The sequence below is a fragment of the Garra rufa genome, chromosome 20, assembly GCF_049309525.1.
Source record: "Garra rufa chromosome 20, GarRuf1.0, whole genome shotgun sequence".
In the NCBI taxonomy this organism is placed as follows: Eukaryota; Metazoa; Chordata; class Actinopteri; order Cypriniformes; family Cyprinidae; genus Garra; species Garra rufa.
The window spans coordinates 31,780,705-31,802,668 of NC_133380.1; the positions used below are offsets into that span (position 1 = coordinate 31,780,705).

General features: G+C 38.7%; 1 protein-coding gene across 2 annotated transcripts in view; it reads left to right on the forward strand.

Moving 5' to 3' along the window:
- Positions 1–639: 639 nt before the first annotated feature.
- Positions 640–21,964, forward strand: part of col2a1b (collagen, type II, alpha 1b) — a 54,917-nt gene continuing 33,592 nt past the window's right edge. The window contains exons 1-26 of one of the 2 annotated variants that reach the window (XM_073826171.1): positions 640–908; positions 3,456–3,662; positions 7,176–7,192; positions 7,483–7,515; positions 8,191–8,223; positions 8,331–8,384; positions 8,693–8,794; positions 9,292–9,369; positions 12,543–12,587; positions 13,108–13,161; positions 13,451–13,504; positions 14,377–14,430; positions 14,635–14,688; positions 15,121–15,174; positions 15,270–15,314; positions 15,888–15,941; positions 16,481–16,525; positions 16,647–16,700; positions 17,626–17,724; positions 19,288–19,332; positions 19,539–19,637; positions 19,814–19,867; positions 20,243–20,350; positions 20,558–20,611; positions 21,467–21,565; positions 21,650–21,703. In XM_073826171.1, the coding sequence (XP_073682272.1) occupies positions 815–908; positions 3,456–3,662; positions 7,176–7,192; positions 7,483–7,515; positions 8,191–8,223; positions 8,331–8,384; positions 8,693–8,794; positions 9,292–9,369; positions 12,543–12,587; positions 13,108–13,161; positions 13,451–13,504; positions 14,377–14,430; positions 14,635–14,688; positions 15,121–15,174; positions 15,270–15,314; positions 15,888–15,941; positions 16,481–16,525; positions 16,647–16,700; positions 17,626–17,724; positions 19,288–19,332; positions 19,539–19,637; positions 19,814–19,867; positions 20,243–20,350; positions 20,558–20,611; positions 21,467–21,565; positions 21,650–21,703 (1,743 nt within the window). In that variant the 5' untranslated portion in view covers positions 640–814. The remainder of the gene's footprint in view (positions 909–3,455; positions 3,663–7,175; positions 7,193–7,482; positions 7,516–8,190; positions 8,224–8,330; positions 8,385–8,692; positions 8,795–9,291; positions 9,370–12,542; positions 12,588–13,107; positions 13,162–13,450; positions 13,505–14,376; positions 14,431–14,634; positions 14,689–15,120; positions 15,175–15,269; positions 15,315–15,887; positions 15,942–16,480; positions 16,526–16,646; positions 16,701–17,625; positions 17,725–19,287; positions 19,333–19,538; positions 19,638–19,813; positions 19,868–20,242; positions 20,351–20,557; positions 20,612–21,466; positions 21,566–21,649; positions 21,704–21,964) is intronic. The other variant, XM_073826172.1, reaches the window with a different exon arrangement.

Here is a 21,964-nt window from a genome sequence, read left to right on the forward strand (position 1 = left end):
GTTTATACTGTACCACGGGTGTTCAGTCCTGCTCCAGTTGAAGTTGCACCAACACACCTGCCTAGAAGTTTCTAGTTATCCTGAAGACCTTGACTAGCTTTTTGTTGTATGTTTTATTAGGGTTGAAGCTAAATGTCAAGTAAAGTTAAACATAACATTTATTTTTATTTACATAGGGCCTATAGCATTTGTAAATAAAACAACTTTTTAATGTAAAAGATTGAAGCTGGTCTAACTTTAGTTGTTAAAATCAAGATAATAATCATGCTAACAATATCTTAATGAAATTGTAAAACTGTAACAATATCTACTTACAGCTATGCCTTATTTTAAGTACAGCACAGATTTTACTGTGCAACATTTTAGATCTCTGTTTAGTCGATATTAAGCATTCCATAAAGTTTTTTTCAGAATGACTGTAATGCGTAAAACGTAAATAATTGCACTTGAAAGACTGTTTTCTTGGCAGAGGTTTATTGGGCTCCTGTCTCTCAGCTGCACGTGAAAGGAGGGCTCTTAAAGAATGGGTGCAAGAGAGGAGAGCGCAGAGCAAAGGTTCTCCGATTTCAGCTTCATGGGGGGTAAAAGGGGTGGATTTTTTTTTCCGAATGCACGCTCTCCATTCAGAGCTGCATGGACTCAAATTTGCGGGCCCCTGGATCAGTCCGCACGGAATTTCTGCAGGAGTCTCGAGCTTCATCGTCCACCATTCGTCAACCATTCCGGACTAAATGCTTAATGCCCGTAACTAGGAGAAAACACTAAAAGCGCTTTCTCTTCTTCTCCTGAAACGCCGCATGTCTGTTGTTTAGACATGATCCTGTCGGCGGATTCAAGGACTTTACTGCTATTTGTGGCAACACTAGTCGCATTTTTGGCCGTTGTCAAATGCCAAGAAGAGGATGAACGTGAGTTTGCCCACCATTTTCTCATTTTACGCTCAAAAGTTTCAAAACCGTTTCACTTTTTTATGCACTTCTGCTTTTGGGCTTCTTAAATCTCTTTAAACGACAATGCTTGAATATTTTGCGTAAGTAGTAATGAAAGATGATACTTTGCGCTCTGCCAGGTTGAAAGTTGCGGGGCAAAGGTATTGGGAATACTATATGTGTATTTGAAATGTCAATAATTTTACCGGAATACAAAGAAAATAAATACGGCAGAAATATTCCTGTTAAAAAAAAAGTTTAAAAAAAAAACGAAAAAGAAGTAAAAAGAAAGAAAAATGAGAGAATAAACAAATTTCTTCTGTTTTATTTATTTAGTCTAGGGCATTTCTGAAGTGAATTCATAGCACTTGGTCAGAATGTGTTTATACTGAAGCGCAAAGACTAACGAAAAGCATTAAGCGGCAGACTGATGGTATTCAGGGTATTTCATCCATCAGGACACCTGCGGGACATTCCCAAAGCTTTTAAACACACACACACACACACACACACACACACACACACACACACACACACACAGAGCGATTTATTTATTGACTCGTTGTTTTATTTTAGCATTGTTTTATTCATTCATTGATGGCTGAAGCCCTCCTGATGGCCTGAAGGCTCAGCTGGTCAGGCCCTGTAAAAGAGCGCATTCCACTGCTGTCAGGGGGCACCAGGGCAAATCCAGGCTTGCTCGAAAGGCAGATGCTCCAAAAGCCTTCGAATTATGAGAAGTTTGAGCTGGAGGGATTCCGAAAGCACTGCTTTTCTATTTGGCTCATCCAGAGTGACGACTAATTGTGAAAGGTTCAGAGGTGTATCAGTAGTTGAAGTCAGCAGCGGTGGGCCTCAGCCAGAGTTACTGTTCCATACAGTTAAAGTGCTTCCATCTGTTTTCTAAATTACCCAGGGGCTACGATAGTCCGGGGAAAGCAGGAAAGACTGTCTGGCGAAAAGCTATTGGAAAAACATAAAAAGGACAGAGGCAGCTATTATAATTCAGCAAGCCACATTCCTTTGACGATATTTTAGAAAAGTAGGAGTAATAAGCTCACCAGTAAACAAGTTGGAAGATATTTCACTGTGAGTTTTAAAAACGGCAGTAAAAAGAACAATAAAATAAATTTGAAAAGAAGCAATTAGGCAGGAAAGAGAGAGAGAGACTGAAAAGAAGCTGAGCAAAAGCTAACAATTGGGTTATTGTAGCAAAGAGGCGTATGAGTGTTTCCTTAGAGCTCCCCGTAGTGAGCTGGGTCATGGATCGGCTCGTCGGGGTCGCCAGCTCAAAGGCCATTTGTTAACCCCTCAGTCATGGCATCATTTTACGTACTGCAGAGGCATCCAAACTGGCCTATGCACATCCTAACTTGCTAACATTAACTTACACAAAAGTTTAAACGAGAGAATGGAAAGACACAATCCGAAACCAGAGACCTCCCCTCACCTGTGTTCAATTTCCACTTCAAAAAAGTAAAAGAGCTCCATTCTATTTCTAAATCTGCTGCTCTACTGTCTGAGCTACAGGTACGCAACATTCCTGTAGCTCAGACAGTAGAGCAGCAGATTTAGAAATAGAATGGAAGGAAGACTGATTGAGGCTGAAGGCCTGAAGCGTGTGTGTGGAGTGAAAGCTGTCCGTTCTCCGCTCTCTCTGGCATGTTTGAACTGGCAGCGTACAGACACACACTTGCTGAGCCGTGTGTTTAGATTAGGCAAAAGCTTGTGAATTGCTCAGTCTTTACTTTTCAGAAAGGCGCCATTCATCGCCATATGGGGTCTGTTGGAATTTACAGAAAATAAACAGGCCTGTGAGGCAAACAAACATAGTGCTTATTTGATTACCCCTCAATCTCTCTCCACTGCCCCATTTTTCGAAAACTGCCTGTGAATTCATGAGCTCAAATGACCTGCTACTGACTGAAGGAAAAGTCATGTAGGTATATAAAATGCTTTTTGTGTTTAAACTGATTCAGATGATATCAAACGGACCACAGTTTATCTTTTAGTCACAAAGTTTCATGTGTTATGAGTAATCGCGGCAGGCAGGCGGAAGCGTCACGGCAGAGGGCAGAAGTAAATCAGGCCAATATCATGAGATCTGAGCTCCACTTTGAAATGTTTGTTAATTAGTTGGATTTGTTGATATCAGTTTTGTGCTGCCATCTGGTGGTGTGCATTTGAATGAACGTGACAATGCTATAACTGCTTGACAGCAAAGACAAAAGCGCCAAATGGATTATGCAATGATCAGGTAGTTCCTGTGCACTGAAATCTAATATGATGCACTTTTTAATGCTTTATACTGTATGCATTCCACTAATATGATTTACCTGAGTCATAAAGCTTCTATGATTTGGGATTTCAAATCCAAATCATGGATGTTATGGCCTTTTAATGCCATTTTGACAATAATTCTTACAGTATGTTTTACCTGAAGCGCTGTGCTCTAACTCTCCACCCACTCACCCAGCCACCTCCTGCTTCTTCCTCCTCCTCTTCCTCTGCTCACGCTCCTCACAGAAGATCCAGGCAGCTGTACGCAGGACGGCCAGTTCTATAGGGACAAGGACGTGTGGAAACCAGAGCCGTGTCGCATTTGTGTTTGCGACACCGGTGCGGTCCTGTGCGACGAAATCATCTGCGAGGAGCTGAAAGACTGTCCCAAACCTGAGATCCCATTTGGGGAGTGCTGTCCAGTCTGTGCCGCTGACCAGCCTTCCTCCCCTGGTCGTAATTTATTTATTTCTCACATTTATAAATAAATTACATTTGTATTCATATTTGTTTGATGGATTTGGGTTTAAAAAAAAGCACCTTAACAATTTATGGATGCCTTTTTTGAAACAAACCCAAAACAACCTGACAAACAATTTGAAATAAGAAAAGACTAACCCGAATGAGACACAGTGTTGGCTTTGTCTGGAATAAATATCACTGGCGGCAGGAGTGTGATGGGCACATATGGGAATCATTTAGAGAGAGCCTCACTTGAACAGACATGGTATAGAGTTTCATCTCTGACTTAATGTCATGAAAGGAACTTTATATTTCGAGAGATTTTTTCTTCGTCACCTTTACAAAAGTTCCTTATTTCTTCACAAAGGAAGAAAGCAACAAAACAAATCTGGCATGAGCATGTATCTGCCTTTAGACGTTTTAGCAGACAGACCTATGACCAGTTGCGTAAACTTAGGCTATAATAATACAATGGTAAAAACCTGTTAAATGGTAACAGTTTTCTATATTATATATGGCAAACAATTGTAATAGTAACTGTATTCTAACCTTACATTTAATTTTACAGTAAACTACTGTTAACAGTTTACAGTTTTTCAGAGTGTAAAAGAACAAGTAATTTTATAAGGGAAACCGTTAATTGACCTTCCCAGAATTCCCCAAGTGACACTTTTTATATATAAGTTATGGGCATTAGGTTATTGCATTGTTTTGGTGTCTTCGTGGTGTTTTGTATTTGTGCATATGACGCACATAAACGAAATGGTAAAGCTTCTGCAAATACAGCTGCTGTTTTTTTAACTGTAAATTTCACAGATTGATTGATTTTATTATTATTTTTTACAGTGTAGTTTGACCAACTAACAGTTAACAAAGGGGTAATAAGTCTTATTTTCCAGATTCAAATTAGACCAATCCAAGTTTTCTGACTTTAAAAAGTTATGAACAGTTTAGAAGAAAAAAATAGGTGACTGACTTGGGAGAATAGCCAAAGCATTTTATGCAACAGGCCACTGGGCTGCATTTCCTGAACGTATCATAGCTTAAGTGGCTCATGGAGACAATTGGTCCATATAAGAAAACGCAGCTCTGATCTCGTCTCTGAATACACAATCTGGCAATTTGAATAAGCGGAGCCGGTGCATCAGCCTCCTGCCTCTGACATCTGCTTCAGATCAAAGCCCATGCTCAGAGTTTCTCTGTGTTTGCTATGGTGTCCCGCGGTCAGATGCGAACGGCACACCAATCTCTGTCTGTCAAGTTAGTGACAGGTTGTAGCTTGCCCTCAGTTCATGTATGGGTAAACTGTGATCTTTTTTATTATCTCTCAAACTTATAAGCATTATAATGTCAGATTTAATGTTTATGTTTCAAAGCAGATGTGGGCATTGAATTTTGAAATAGTGGTCTGGTGCCTGGTAGGCCTTGTGTTAATCTTGCCCTTACACTCTTAAACATAAAGATGCTTTAAAAGGTTCTTCACAACAATGCCATAGAAGAACCATTTTTGGTTCCACAAAGAACCATTCAGTCAAAGGTTCTTTTAAGAACCATCTCTTTCTTACCTTTTTATAATCAGAAGAACATTCTTTCACCACAAAGAACCTTTAGGGAAACAGAAAGGTTCTTCAGCTGTTATTTATGGAACCATTTAGATAAAAAAGGTTCTTCTATGGCATCGTGAAGCACCTTATATTTTTATATTTAAGAGAATATACAAGTCTGTCATATTTTAAGTCTGTTATGACACGCAGCAAGGGGAAAGCGACAATGGGCCACCAACATGTTTAAAATCACAGTACATTTACGCTGAAGCTTTACCGGTCGTTAGGAGTGTCCAAACCTGTTCCTGGAGGGCCACTGTCCTGCCCTAATTAAACACACCTGAACCAGCCAATCAAGGATTTTAGACTCACTAGATCAGTGGTTCTCAATCCTGGTCCTGGGGGACCCCTGCTCTGCACATTTTGCATGTTTCCCTTATTTAACACCTGATTGAGATCATCAGCTCATGAGGAGAGAGATCCATGAACTGAACTAATCAGCTAATGATCTCAGTCAGGTGTGTTAAATAAAGGAGACATGCAAAATGTGCAGAGCAGGGGTCCCCCAGGACCAGGATTGAGAACCACTGCACTAGATGACTAGAAACTCCCAGACAGGTGTGTTGGAGCTAAACTCTGCAGGATGTCGACCCTCTAGGACAGGGATCCTCAAATCTGGCCCACGAGATCCACTTTCCTGCAGAGTTTATCTCTAACTCTAATCAAACACACCTGAGCCTGCTAATCAATGTTTTCAGGATCATTAGAAACTCACAGGTGGGTGAGTTTGATCAGGGTTGGAGCTAAACTCTGCAGCGCATTGACCCTGCAGGGCAAGATCTAAGGAACCTTGCTCTAGGAGCTCCTCTACTCAGCTTTCAATAGAGTCTTGTGACAAACGCTTCAGCTTAATCATATAATTTTGTTTAGCCAGTTATTCTTAAAGCAGAAATACAGGTATCCTAAACGTGCTTCATGACATTCATGAGCATTACTTTGTGACATCACATAATGGACAAAACTAAGCTTATAACTAATCTTTAACTTAGGCACAAAGATTTTTACATATTTTTTACGGTAACACTTTACAATAAGGTGTCATTTTTTTACTTTTTTGTATTAGCTAACACAAACGAGCAATGAACAATACATTAATTACAGTTTTATTAAGCTTTGTTCATGTTAGGTAATAAAAATACAGTTGTTCATTGTTTGTTCATGTTAGTTCAAAGCGCATTAACTAATGTGTAACAAACAACTTTTGATTTTAATAATGCATTAGTAAATGCTAAAATTAACATTAACTAAGATAAATGAAGGCTGTAAAAGTATTGTTCATTCTTGTTAACCAATGTAGTTAACTATTGAACCTTGTAAAGTGTTACCTCTTTCACTGTTAAGTAAAAGTAAATAGTCCATGTGATGTTTTGATCTTGGTTTGTGGCAGTATTAGCATTATAACTGGAACCGTCCCAAAGTTATGTAAACAGTTTTAAAGTGATTTGCTTTAATCAATTCTCATTATCTCATTATATAGTCATTTGTGAAAACAATCTTTCTTGCTCAAAAGCTATAGATTTGTGCATGGCTAAATATGTATGTCACTGGAAAACAGAGAACCATCTCAGATAGTGGACAGAAGTTTCATCACATTATGCCTGTGGGAAACATCTGAATGAACAGGTTTTATTCAAGAAAGATATATAAATCATTAGAGTCATAATTATTATGAAGTGTCTGAATACATACATTGGTTATAGCTGTATAGTGAAATACAGTCAGATGCAGGTAAAAGTTTTCTAAACTCAGACTGTGATGGTGGAATCTAAACTGGCAGAAATGAATGCTTCTTTTTTGACCTATAAAGTCAGTTTGGCTCTGAAGAGACAGAATTTAGGATTGCTTTTATATGATGCTCTTTTAACACTGTTTTTTGTCTTTCATGCCATGATAATAACAGGCTTGCCAGGTGCTAAGGTGAGTCTGTGTTTAATGTCTGTTTGAAAGTGTTGTAGGTTATGATTAAGTCTCAGGTTCATCCTGTCTAGAGATGCTGTGTTTGGTCTGAAATGTTAGTTAATGTATGCATGTGTGTGACATAGAAGTCTATCTCTTAGGCCATGCTGTCTGTTGAGTTTCAAGTTTAATCTAAATAATGCCAATTAAGATGTGACAGCAATCATGCAGTGATTTTGAAGGGGTCATAATTTAATAACACATATTTTCTCTAATGTGGCTAATATCATAATTTCCCCATTGTGCAACAGGGACAAAAAGGGGAACCAGGAGACATAACAGATGTAAGCTTCAGACTTTTATCATGAGTGTGTGTGTGTGTGTGTGTGTGTGTGTGTGTGTGTGTGTGTGTGTGTGTGTGTGTGTGTGTGTGTGTGTGTGTGTGTGTGTGTGTGTGTGTGTGTGTGTCCTTGTATTCATCACGTTGTGGGGACCAAATGTCCCCATAAGGATAGGAATACCAGTAAATTTTGACCTTGTGGGGACATTTCTCAGGTCCCCATGAGGAAACAGGCTTATAAATCATGCACAATCAGTTTTTTTGAGGAAGTAAAAGTGTGCACAATCTCCTGTGAGGGCTAGGTTTAGGTGTAGGGAAGGTGTAGGGTGATAGCAAATATCGTTTGTACAGTATAAAAACCATTACGTCTATGGAATGTCCCCACAATTCACAAAAACAAACATGTGTGTGTGTGTGTGTGTGTGTGTGTGTGTGTGTGTGTGTGTGTGTGTGTGTGTGTGTGTGTGCTGTCAGTGGATTTACAGTGGCAGACACAGTTGAGGTGTGTGTCAGCTACTTTACCCTGAAACTGCCGCAGTGATCCGTCAACACAGCACTAATGAAGTCTGCCAGATTTCTGAGTGGATTCTGTGGATTTTTATCTTCTTCACATGTTTGTTTGAAATGGAAAAGCCTCTCCCAGTAATTAACACTGACGTTCTGTTGATTTTCCCCCCAGGTTGTGGGACCAAGGGGACCAGCTGGTCCTATGGTACGAATACTTCTGGCATTCTTGGGATTCTCTGGGTTTGCTTTAGCAGTGGTGTTGCAGCATGCTCAGTAACACACACCGTTTACTTTCTCTCTTTTACCAAACAGGGGCCACCAGGAGAACAAGGGCTGCGAGGAGATAGAGGAGAGAAGGGGGAGAAGGTGGGCTAAGTTTACTTTAAGCTGTAAATTAGGTCCATTTAAATGTCTAAATATTTTGCACACTTTCAAATATGGCAAAAAGTAGACCACTTTACCTGAAATAACCTTCATTATAGTCCTAAAAAAACACAATGGCGTCATTTGACAGGCCATTGAGTTAATGAGCTGTGGCTGCATTGTTATCGTTGTTTTAGCGCTGGATGTTCAGTTTTACTTTGCAGCTGTATGTCAACGACAAACACAAACCGCACTGTGGGTGATAGCTGTTTTTTAAGTTACTCATTGCATTTCTCCATTTCTGTCTGTAGGGAAGTCCAGGTCCCCGGGGCAGAGATGGTGAGCCAGGAACCCCTGGAAACCCCGGCCCTCCTGGACCGCCTGGGCCAAACGGACCTCCAGGCCTTGGTGGAGTAAGTATTTGTGAGCTTTATAGATGCAGTCTCCATGACTGTATTCAAAATAAGACCTTAACCTAACCTAGACCTAAATCAGAAGATACTTACCAATTCAAATCCAATGAAACACAAAATACTCTGTCAGCTGATTGTCAGGAGTGTGAATATGTAGACAGATTGAGGGTGAGAGAAATAGAATGAAAAAGGAACAGGGGAGAGAGTTTGACAGTACCACATGTCCTTTACCTGCATTCAGCAGAGACTTTGACAGCAGGGAGAGCAGAGGTTAATGATAGAAGTGCTTTTCAAATTATGGCTCAAATATGCACCACACGAAACACTTCACTTCCATCTCTGCTTCTGCTGTATATGAATCAAGCTCTGTTAATGAAGTTGTCCAAGGTGAATGTAGAGCTTGAGCAGCAAGCTTGTGTGTATCTGAATATGTGGACTTGCTGATTGTATTTAGGTTTTACATTCTGATAACGCTGAATGATTTTGTTCTTTTTTAGAACTTTGCTGCTCAGATGTCTGGTGGATTCGATGACAAAGCTGGAGGAGCGCAGATGGGAGTGATGCAAGGACCAATGGTGAGCAATGGCGGCAAAAAAAATTATGTAAAATTTAAGTTAGTGTAAAATATCAGTATCAATTAAAAACGATTCTAAATACACATTTTTATACCAAAGATTAGAAAAAAAGAGATAATGTAATTTATTTCTACATTTTAATCATAAAAGTACTTTGGAAAATATAAAAATTAATAATCAATTAAAACAATAGAGAGAGAGAGAGAGAGAGAGAGAGAGAGAGAAAGATTTTACTTACTTTTTTCATTCAGTTTCATGGCAGTTTCACAAAGATATTTCTCCACAAAAATCAATGTAGTTGCAAACTTATTTTAATCTCTCTCTCATTTTTTGTCTTAATTGCCCTTGTTATCGTAAAGAAAGCTTAATAGCCTGGTGACTGTTTGTCGGTTCTAAGATAAATTATTCACTCTTAGTTAATTAGGTGTACAAACAATGATTAAGCAAAGAAGAATAACATATCTTACCCACAGGCAAAGGGTGAACCAACTGCAGGGTAAGGCTAAAAGTAGCCTAATGTTAGCGTAATCTATTATTTTTATTTACCAAATATGGTGTCATGAAATATTTTAATACAATGTTACTAATACGATGTTACTAATTCTAATGCTTTAATTTTCAGTTATTCAAACCCGAGTAAATTATGGGAACGCGAGCAAAGAACGTTCACAATAAAGAATATTATCACAGATATTATCACAAAACTCATGTTATAATCAATGAAGCTGTCTATACACTGTATGATAAATGAATCTCTTACATCATATGTACATCTGCATGTTGCTTATGATAAGAGAATTCTTACACTGCGCACACTGGACAAAACTCCAGGGTTTCAGAGATGACTAATCTGAATGCCTCTGATTGGCCATTGCATTCCTAAGCTCACTAGAATCATATGTGATTGGTTGTAATGTGCAACGCTGTAGGAATGCATTAGAAATTTGATGGAACATGAGCAGGGCTATATTTAATACAGCAGTCAACACTTTTCATTTATTTTAATTTTCACTAGTTTCATTTATTATAGTTTCATTACATTCAGTGATCCTTGAAACATCACTGTCTGTATTCGCATTCATTTTTTTTTCATAAAAGCATTTGAGATTTGCTTGTAACCACTATAGACAGCATAAATGGTGCATTTGTGGGGCATTTGGAATGAACGCTCAAGTGCAGCACCATGTAAAAGCATAGGTCTTCTACAAATTCTATCCTGTGCAATGAGCTGTAAGAGCTGATTTATGCCAACATAAGCAGCTCATGTTGGTGATGCAGGTTCAAGTCCAGCCTGCCACCACTCTCCTAGTGATTTCCTGCCTCTATTTGACTATCCAATATATTGTGTTCTAGACAATTTGACGCAGAGAGGATTTTCTGTTGATCTTATTAGAGGACCATTCTACTTGATCTTATTGCATTGGACTAAAAAACTTGTAAAATGTTTGAGTTTCCCCTTATGTTGTTAAACTTGGTGTTTCCAGTCAAAAATGACTGGCCTACAAAAATGCTTATAAATTTGGTGCTTTGGGCATGGAATGGTTGAAATCACATTTCAGGGAGAGCAGTATTTCGGCTGGACCCCCCTCTGGTCTAGTGCCCTGGGCATTGGCCCGGTAGGCCCAAAATTAATTCGTCCCTGGATAATATAGTGATTTTCTCACTGTATTAATGCCAAATAATGGACTCAATCTTTTTATTAGCTTATTTTCTTTCAGTAAGCACAGGTTTTGTATTTGGAAGTGATTGATTGTAGGTCTGATTGATCTGAGCTTATGTACCTCAGTTTTTGTGAACGTTGCCAGAATAACCCACCAATAATGCTTTTTCCCTCAAACCATTACAGTAGGTCAGACCAATGAGGCCTACAATCTGTTAGTTCCAAAAAGAAATACAAAACCTGTGCTAAGTTCAGCAGCTGCCTTAAATTTTTTTAAGTTGAATCAGCTTAAAACTACAAGTCATTTTAACTTATTACAATAAAAATGAGTTGATTTAACTTGTGAGTTGAAATGACTTAAGTCAATGTAACTTAAAATTTTAAGGCAGTTGCTAAACGTAAGTTTTTAAGTTGAAACTGGTGAAAACAGTGTTGGGGACTGTAAGGGCTGAAGGTAGACTCATTAAAAACTGATTTGATTATCTTCTTTAAAAATTGGGCTAGTTTTTCTTTTTTTATAATAAAAGTAATTACCAAAACAGATTCAGGCTCTGAATAGAATTTAAATAGATTATTTTGATGGTCTTCATCAAATCTAGATGGCTCCCAATTTTTTCTCTCAGTATGCCAACATTTGAAAGTATATTTGTGTGTACTTTGCTGTTTGTCCTGAGAGATTCCATAAGCTCCACATTCACACTACAACCTTCAGACACCCAGTGATGTAACGTGCAGGAACACAGAGTGTGTTAATCATTCCAGGAAACTCCCACTGCGTTCACTTACATATCCGTTTCTTCAAACAGTGAGAGCCATTCAGGAGCTCGGCCCCATTTGAGTATGTGTGGATGGAGATTTTTCTGTGGTTTCAGGAGAAGCTACCTAAATATCCCATGTTTGCTTCGGTTGCTGCTTAGAAGTTTTGTTAGTAATGTTAGTAATTATTAGTACATGCATGGGTCAGCAAAGTTTAAAAGTAAAAAGTCAAATATTATTACAAATACTCACAAGCAAAAGCACCTCAATAAGAGAAGCTGTATAATATGGAAAATCACCTGGTTCAGAACCATTATGATTTTGACGTGTTTGAACATGGCTGATGGTTTTTTTCCCCAGATGATTTATTATCCTGCGGTGGATTCAGTGTGTACCGATTATCGCTTTTATTCATGTCACTGAAACATTTAATTGGTCTTAAGTCACAAGGGTTCAAAGCACTTAAGCTGATTTCCAGCGTGTGAAGGTGGAGTGACTGTGTGGAATTCTCCTAAGTGTTTCTGCTTCAGCGAGTCGCTCTGTTGTCCTGAGGGCACTGCTGGCTAACGTTTCCTATGAAAACAGCCAGAGACCAAACTCTCTGCAGATCACATAAAAAATAAAAATAAAAAATAAAAAACATTAGGATATCACAGCTACAAAGCAGCGTCTGCTTGATGGTAGTGTCATTGTGACTCCTTAAGTGTATGACTGAACGCATTCATTGATTTCTGTTGTTATTTTGTTTGTTCTTCAGGGTCCGATGGGTCCACGAGGACCACCAGGCACCAATGGAGCTCCTGTGAGTGTATTTCCTCCATAAACAACTCATCCATGTGACATATGCGATAATAAGTAATGACAGGGGTGTAAAATACCGCCAGTTTGTTTTTATCCTTTGAAAGATGTGCAAAAATAAAGTGTGTAAGATGATACTCTGCTTCCCAAAGATAATACTAACATCACAAACACACACACACACGCACGCACACACACAGGTTAGCACTAGTAACTTTCAACCTCTCAGTAAGCCGTAGGGCTTTTTCCTCATTCTGTCATCACAGAGAATGTGTTTTTGATTTTTTTTCTTTAAAATTAGAATATGAAATAATGTTTTATTGCTAATAATAATACTGTTTATATCAAGAGAAAATGTCTATATACACAGACTCATCCTGTTTCTCAAGCAGAAGCAGCTTTTGCTCCAGCAGTCTAATAATACTTCTTCTCACTGTACACATACGGATCATATAAATATTGTTTCTGGCATAAGATTTAACACACAGTCTGTGATGTGAATTTCGGTCTCATTTTTGCTGCAGGGCCCACAAGGATTTCAAGGCAACCCTGGAGAAGCCGGAGAGCCCGGATCATCCGTATGTGTCCAAAAGACCTGAAACGCTCTTCATGAAAGACCTCATTACTGACGATTATAGTCAACCTCACAGTGTGCAAATGCCACTTTATTTAGCCATAATTGTTTCTAATTGTAATAAGCCTCTAGATTTAGGTCAGCAAGGTGCACACAGCTCACTGGACTCGTTTATGTATTTTTGTAATACACCACATTGAACACTCTTCAGCGTTGTTCTTACCAAGCATGGAGTTTGAAAAGTGTTTTCACTCGTATCTCAAATCATTCACATTTTTGTTTTCTCTCAATAGGGCCCAATGGGTCCTCGTGGCCCCCCTGGTCCCCCAGGAAAACCAGGAGATGATGTGAGTACTCTCACGTCAACATTCAGCAGTGCATTTATAAGCCGCCTCTTGATTGACATGCTTATACTGTTGTCTGATTCGTCCTCATAGTGTTCAGGAAAAAAAATGTGTTCTATTATGACAAACGTCCAAATCACCCACCGAACAGTGTTGCAAGTTACGATTAAAGTTATGTGAACTTTCTCATCGGTCCCTCTCGAAACACGTGCCAAGGTGTTTTTCTCTGCACTAGTGTCTCCAGCTGTTCTTCTCTTCAGACTCCATTCCTTCCATTTCTCTTGCCCACATCACACATGACGCACAGATCGTGCTGAAAGATTTCTGTGTCTTAAAGCCACTAGTGTCAGTACAGCAGCAAATGCCTTTTAAATTAAGTTTAAAAGATAATTAATAATCAAAATACAATCCATGTTAACTGAAATGTTAAAATGTTAACTAATTGAAAATAATAATAATAAAAAACTATAATAGTATCTCAATAATAATAACATTGAATTTATCTGAATATTGACTTCTGCTTTATAGCTGTAACAGAATTTTTTCATAACTGATTCATTTTACAACATTACCGCTGTTATGTTACTGTTTGTCACTTTGAATCTACTTTGAAACAATCTGTATTGTATAAAGCACTATATAAATAGACAAATGTGAAAAATGTATTCAAATGATTGGTTTTCTAAGCACAGCTGTGATGTAGAAGCATGAATGCAAATCTTTCATTTCCTGTTGGGTTTGTAGTTACACTTTTCTGCCACAAGATGACATTTGAGCACAGTAGCGCTCACTCAAACAAATGTCTGTTGTCAGTAGCCACTGCTCAGACTTTCATTTTGAGCTTAATGTATGAAATCTCTGTGTTTCACTTTTAGGGGGAACCAGGCAAACCTGGAAAAGGTGGTGAACGTGGACCTTCCGGCCCTCAGGTGAACCATTTTAAATTGAAACAGCGATAAAGTGTTTGATCCATGTGAGAAGAGCAGCAATGCAGTGGCTGCTGCCCGCAGCGCTCAAGCTTTTGGCCAGATGTGAGGCGCTGTTGTGGCCACAGGCCAGAGAAAGAAAGAAGAAACGTCTGAATACTTCCATTCACCTCATACCTCTCTTCCTCTCTCTCTCTCTCAACACAGGGAGCTCGTGGATTCCCAGGAACACCAGGTCTACCTGGAATCAAGGGACACAGAGTTAGTGCACTTTTTCATCATGTGATCTTTTTGTGGTCAATCTCTTAAAGCCAGATACTACAGGTGAATAGGGTAAACGTTCTTAACTATATACTTCCCCAGGTGATTAATCACAGTACATTAAAACTTAAAAGCATTACGAAACCCTCAGAGTGTAGAAAGTAAAAACCCTCAGAGTGTAGAAAGTAAAAACCCTAAGAGTGTAGAAAGTTTTGGTGTAAATGCTGAAGTGGAGAAAAAAAATCTTTAAAGATATGGATTGGAACTGAAATCTACAGGTGCAAATATATAAAGTGTGATAATAAACACTTAAAATGTGTCTTTTGGAGATTTCATGAAAGAAGACCTGATATGAAAGCAACACAGACCAAAATCTCAAAATCTGAAAGATGTACCAGTCACTGAAATGTGTGATCTGTGGTGTGTTTGTAGGGTTATCTAGGTCTTGATGGTGCTAAAGGAGAACCCGGAGCCACTGGGTCAAAAGTAGGACTTTCACAATTCACATTTCCACAATATGGGTATTTCAGGGTTTCACTCTTGGTACAACCCATGTTTCTCTCTCTGTCTGTATCTGTCAGGGTGAGTCCGGGTCTTCTGGAGAAAGTGGTGCTCCTGGACCAATGGTAGGTGTTTGCGCTCAACTGCGGTCCTATACAAATGGCCACATCTGTAACTAGATATCTCAATTATTTCCCTTGAATAGTGTTTTATTTCTAAACACCTGAACCTAAGTCTGAAAAATCGTCAGATTTAAACAACAACAGTACACACATGGTAAACATTTCATTTCTCCTTGCAATATATGTCAGAGTGAGACCATCTGACCATGAGCATCTCAAGCTCTCAGAAGCTTTTAAACAAACTTTCATGAGCTCATATACATCAGCATATACGAGACAAGAAAGTTAAGAAATATGGCTTTACAAAACTTGGAACAAAATTACCCCCATAGCAAACACACAGGAGATCTCTTAACAACTCACAGACAGTAATGAGATCAAATTAAGAGCGAATGGAGACTGTCTCAGTGTCCCAAACTGTGCAGAGATCATTGATCATCAACTGGTTTGAGCTGCTCTCTACATCCCACTGTTTAGTCATTTTTATTTCTCCAAACGAATCTTTTGAGAAAACATCTGAGACACAGTTTATATTTATTTGATAAAGGATTTATTTGTGTGTGCATTTTTCTTCAGGGTCCACGTGGTTTACCTGGTGAAAGAGGGCGTCCAGGACCTTCTGGAGCTGCTGTAAGAATCACTTCTCCAGCCTTCTTCATTAAACTTCTTTCTGTCTTTTGTAGAACACTGACAAATATTTTATATTTTATAAATGGTTTTCTATATCTGTCTCAGTAGCTAATAAGTTAGCATCGTTGACACTTAAAAATGTGACATACTTTTTGTGTGTTTACATTTTTGGCCACAGTAGATAATTGGCGAAAATATGTCACACAACAGCAATACAGCATCATGACATGTTGTTATAACTTGAAATTATAGCAATAAAGGCATTGATTACATTAGTGTTTAGCAGGGGCTCCGCTTGCAATTTTGGGCGCTGTGACAAAATATGAGTTTGGGCCCCCCTACAACACCAAAGCAGATCTCTGGGGGCCCCTAAAGGGCATGGGCCCTTAGAATCATCCTTACTTACCCCCCCTTAGCGGCGCCCCTGGTGTTTAGTCTCACTTTGACTGTTGACATGATATAGTGTTTCACCAAGATGCTTGTGGATTCTGTGAGGATGTTGATTAGTTGAAATGTCTGTTGTGTTTGTGTTTGATCAGGGTGCTCGAGGAAATGATGGTTTACCCGGTGGTGCTGGTCCTCCTGTAGGTTTGAGGCTTTATCATCTGTTGCAGTAGCTCTACGTGAATGTTCATTTTATTTGAGGATTGTATGGGTAACAGAAGCATTGTGACCTTGTACACCTCATGTTGTTTGTCTTAACAGGGTCCAGTCGGTACAGCTGGAGCTCCCGGTTTCCCAGGATCCCCTGGTTCTAAGGTGTGATGTCTCTTAATTCTTTATTTCTCTGTAGCAAATTAGACATTTATTTTGCCTTTAGTATCGGTGCCTGTAATATATGTCATAAATTTATTCATTTAGTAAACACAGACACAGCTCTGTTTCTCCAGTGCAAACTGATATAAGCAGACTTCTGTTATACTACATTGGTACTTGCTAAAAAGCATCAATATAATATATAGTGTTGACAAACACTAATGTTCCACATGATTATATACAGTACAGACCAAAAGTTTGGACACACCTTCTCATTCAAATGAATGAGAAGGTGTGTCCAAACGTTTGGTCTGTACTGTAGATATGAATTCAACTGAAAAAACTTGTGAAAAAATATCTTTCAGGTGGTCAAATAGCATATAGCAAATAGTGGAGCTCTGCAGCCACCTACTGGTAAAAGTTATTTTTTTACTTTTAAAACTGGATTTTCCAAAAGATGGGCAAAAATCTTACACTAAACCATATGAAATTATCCATGTTATCCCCATGAATTAAAGTTAGAAATGTGGGCCTTTTATAAAGTGAATTTTACATAAAAAGCAGTTTTTGTATAAAAACCCATTTAAAAAATATTTATTTATTAATTTATATATATATTTAAAAAATATCACTAACCCACTGAAAACTGCACAAATGTAGAGTAAAAACTTTAATAAACAGAAAAATATATAAAATATATAGGTGTGTCCAAAAGTTTGAAGTACTGATATTGAGACTCCATATTGTGCTAAAAATCACACAAATAATTTAGTAATAATCTCAGGTTTATTACCACTTTTTATGACCAAATTAATAAAGATTAATGCACAATCCAGGCACAGGAAATGACCCTGAGAAATTGCCGTTCTTGAGAATAAATAGTCATGCACAAGCAATATGTATCATGTTGTTTTTTTTTCTTTTATAGGGAGAAGCAGGGCCTACCGGTGCTCGTGGACCTGAGGGAGCACAAGGACCCCGTGGAGAGTCTGGCGTCCCTGGATCTCCAGGACCTTCTGGAATCTCTGTGAGTTACCGCTGGAAAAAAAATTCTATTGTATTGTTGTACATTCACTCCCCCCACCTACAATCCCTGCCGGACCTGACACTCAAACCCACAACCTTTGGGTTACCAGTCCGACTCGCTAACCATTAGGCCACGGCTGCCCCATTATATTATTTGATCATCATTCTCACTGTGCCCTTGAACAAATTTAGAGAACCCTCATGTTACTCCAGTCACTTTAGATAATGGAAGCTAAAACATTCTGCTGTTGACATGGGCAATGAAATTAAGTTAGGCCCTGCAGATGCAGTATGACCTTGACAAGTGCCATTGATGAGGCCAAAAACATGACTGAAACTCTTCATGAACACCATTTCTCTGCAAGAACAAGCATAGGCATAAATTACATAAATGGAAGATTTGAAATGGTACAAAGAACAAGATTTGTTTTTCTGGCATAGGCTGGTTTAGCCTGTCTAGGTAATTAGTGCCCAAAACCCATCCAGACCAACCAGTGGAAACCATCTTTGTGGGCAGTCTCAATCTTAGTTCCTTTTGGAAGTGGACCTCACCTTTTCACCAGCTGATTTTTAAATAAGAAATATATGTCATTGATGTCACAGCTCAGGATGGATGGCAGTGGCTCTGTTCCAGTCCATGTTTTCAACATTAGAGTGATTTGTCACATTATATTTACAGCTAAGATTATTTTTCTCAAAAATTCTGAGCAGTGAATGTGAATGTAATGGATAGATCACTACAGGTATTATACAGAAGAAGACAAGCAGAAGACAAGAACAGGAAATCAGGTTTAGAAGAAAAGCACACAGTAAACACAAATAGTCACAGTGACCCCCAGTGGTTGATGGGAGAAAATTTAATTCATTTCCAAAAATGTTTTTAATTTTGTCCATCCCAGAAAAGCAGGTCATGTAGCAGTTTGGACAGGCCTGGTGTCAAGGGGTGACTTGGTAGGGCTTAGCCCCCCAATGATGCCCTCAAGCCCCCCCTGCAATGTTCTGAAGGGCGGACCCCTTCACCCCCGCAATGTGATTTTAAACGCGAAAAGCTAAACCGAAAGCGTTTTGAACTGAGGGGTACCCCTCCGATCTGATTTGTGCCACCTCAGATTCAATGTCAACCACTCCCACCCCCTAAATCTCTTTAATGAATTTGGAACATCACTGGTGTATTCAAATTTTACTACTAAATTCAAACATGCTTTTTGCGTCTTGTCTGGCTTTAGCCTATATTCAGTGTTTTCAACCAAATAAAAATAATGTTTCAGTCTTTTAAATTAATTACTAACAAAAAAAGACATTTACTGTTCTGGCGCCGGGACTGAGTTTGGATTCCTCCTGAAGTCAGAAGTGGTGAAGTGCCCAATGGACAGATGCGAGGAATTGTGTTGCTGAGTTTAATATATTTTATTTTGACTTGGTAATTCTACATTTATGCTGGAGTTGTAGAGAGGGGAGACTTGCGGCAAACAATGTTGTTGCTTAGACTGTTGTGTAGGATGAAAGACTTTTGTTTTATTATTCACTGTGACTCTCTGACTGTGTGCTCTCGCTCAATCTGCAGGGTAACTCTGGTAGTGATGGCCTTCCTGGAGCCAAAGGATCAGTGGTATGTACATGTGCATGTAATGAACTGTACATCTTTGTTATTTGTAAACCACTGTGAATGAGCTGTTTTTAATAGTTCATCTGTGCATCATTTCTGTTTCAAAATTAGTGAGAATCACTTGCAATAATTTGATTTTCCAAAAGCAACACAGTAGATAATATGAGGGATGAACCTGTTTTCACACATTCATCTATGTCATCTCATAGGGTGCTCCAGGTATAGCTGGCGCTCCTGGTTTCCCAGGCCCTCGCGGCCCTCCTGGACCTCAGGGAGCGACTGGACCTCTTGGACCAAAGGGACAGTCTGTGAGTTTCTGTTCATTTCAAATGCTTTTTTACTAGGAAATAATGGATCATCACCAGAAAACTTTATTCAGAATATCTTCTGGTCTATTTCTGATATTCTGATAATGTTGATAATCGATGAGGCCATGAGAATAAATCTACTCATATGTCTGACTCTGATGGGTGTTTGTCCTCAGGGTGATCCTGGTCTCGCAGGGTTCAAGGGTGAGGCTGGTCCTAAAGGGGAATTTGTAAGTTCTGTTTCTTCCATTCACACTAGAAGTTATTCATAGTCATTTAACTTCATAAAAAAGCAACTTCATTATCTGCAGCACTGTATTCTACAAACAAAGCTGAAATACAAGGAGTGAATGTACTATAAACACTTCTTTCAGGAGGAATGTTTGCATAAACACATAAAGCAATGTCAAATGTTAATTTTAATTAATAGTAACTAATCTATTAATTTAACAGCTGAATAGATGCAAGTGTGTAGTAAAACTTAATATCAGTGTGTTTTTATGCTGTGTATCTCTCAGAGAATGCAGTTAAATGACTACAGATGATTCAAATTACAGATGTCATACTTAAATATAAAAAACATTTAAATAAAGGATTTTTTTTAGGGTAACGCTGGGCCTCAAGGTGCCCTTGGCCCTGCCGGAGAGGAAGGTAAGCGAGGACCCAGAGGAGAGCCTGGTTCTCCTGGACCTGTCGGGCCAACTGGAGAGAGAGTAAGAAACTGTTTTTTCATATCTGACCTTTAGTAATATGTCAGAACTTCATCTGCTTTTCCAAAGTCTTTTGTATTTTCTATGCGTGACCCTAATGCTCTCTCAAAGATGGCCATCAGTTAGATGGGGCTGTTGTAGTTCTTTAAGATGAAGCTTTATACTGCATCATGTTGTAAACATTTAACAAGGATGACATGTTTTTTGCAGGGATCTCCTGGTAATCGAGGATTTCCTGGACAAGATGGTCTGGCTGGTCCAAAGGTGAGATGTTCAAATTGCTTTACATGTTCAAAATGCATGACACACATAGTTTTTAAGGAAAAATATAGAAATTATAGTGTTCAGAGATCATGTGTGAACAGGACCTGTTAAGAAATTCTGGTAAATCAGTTCTGGCAATTTGCCTGGAAGAGGAGTAAGGTTACCAGTAAATTACTTACAAAGTAAAATTCTGACAGCTATGTTTCTCATGGGGCAGATCAATAAAATGTAGTTTAAAGGTAATTTCCTTGATTAATATCACAGAGTTATTGGTTATTGGTATTTTGGTTTGGATGCGTGAATGGTATCTTAACATTTGGCAGAAAATCCAATACAACAATTTTACAGCAAATAACCAGATTGTGATGTGATCCTGGACCACAAAACCAGTTATAAGGGTACATTTTTTGAAATTGACTTTCATACATGATAATAAGCTGGTGATGTATGGTTTGTTAGGATAGGACAATATTGGGAAATATTGGGGAAATAAGTTATTAACAATGTATATTACTAATCCAAATTTAAGTTTTACAAAATATCTTCATGGGACATGATCTTTACTTAACATCCTAATGATTTTTGGCATGAAGAAAATTTTTTGGCTATTGCTACAAATATACCTGTGTCACTTAAGACTGGTTTTGTGGTCCAGGCTTACGTATGTGAAGATGGCTTTTGTCAAAATGTCTGATATTGTTCTTCGGCCATATGCAGCTCCTCATCCATCAGTCTAGACTGCACTTTACAAAATTTGCAAACCAAATTATTAGTTACTAAATGGTTATGATAGCATGTTTCAGTTGAATACAATTTTAATTTATTTCCTGCTGTTGGTGTGTGTTTGTGTCGCAGGGTGCTCCAGGTGAGCGTGGGGTTTCGGGAGTGTCAGGGCCAAAGGGAGCCAGCGGAGATCCTGGCCGGCCTGGAGAACCTGGTCTGCCTGGTGCAAGGGTAAATCAGTCGATTCATCTGCAGTGTAAAGTCAAACAGGTTTGATAGTGATTTTACATGCTTAACATAATTATTGTTATGCAGGGTCTGACGGGACGTCCGGGTGATGCCGGTCCACAGGGCAAAGTTGGCCCATCTGTGAGTAGACGCTGTTATACACAACTATTTTGGCCATTGCAATTATACTTTCTAAATATAGCTTCACGCAGCGATTATCAGGGTTCAAGCGCTTAAGGCATTTAAGCAAATATTAAAAAAAGACATTACATATTATTTAGCAAGTCTGTTAGTACCTAAATCAATTATTTAAAAAAAGCATTTTTGGCAAATACAGGCAATTTGCCTTATAAATATTTTGCTTTTTAACGTTTATGACTGTTGTAGCACCAGCTGTGGTCC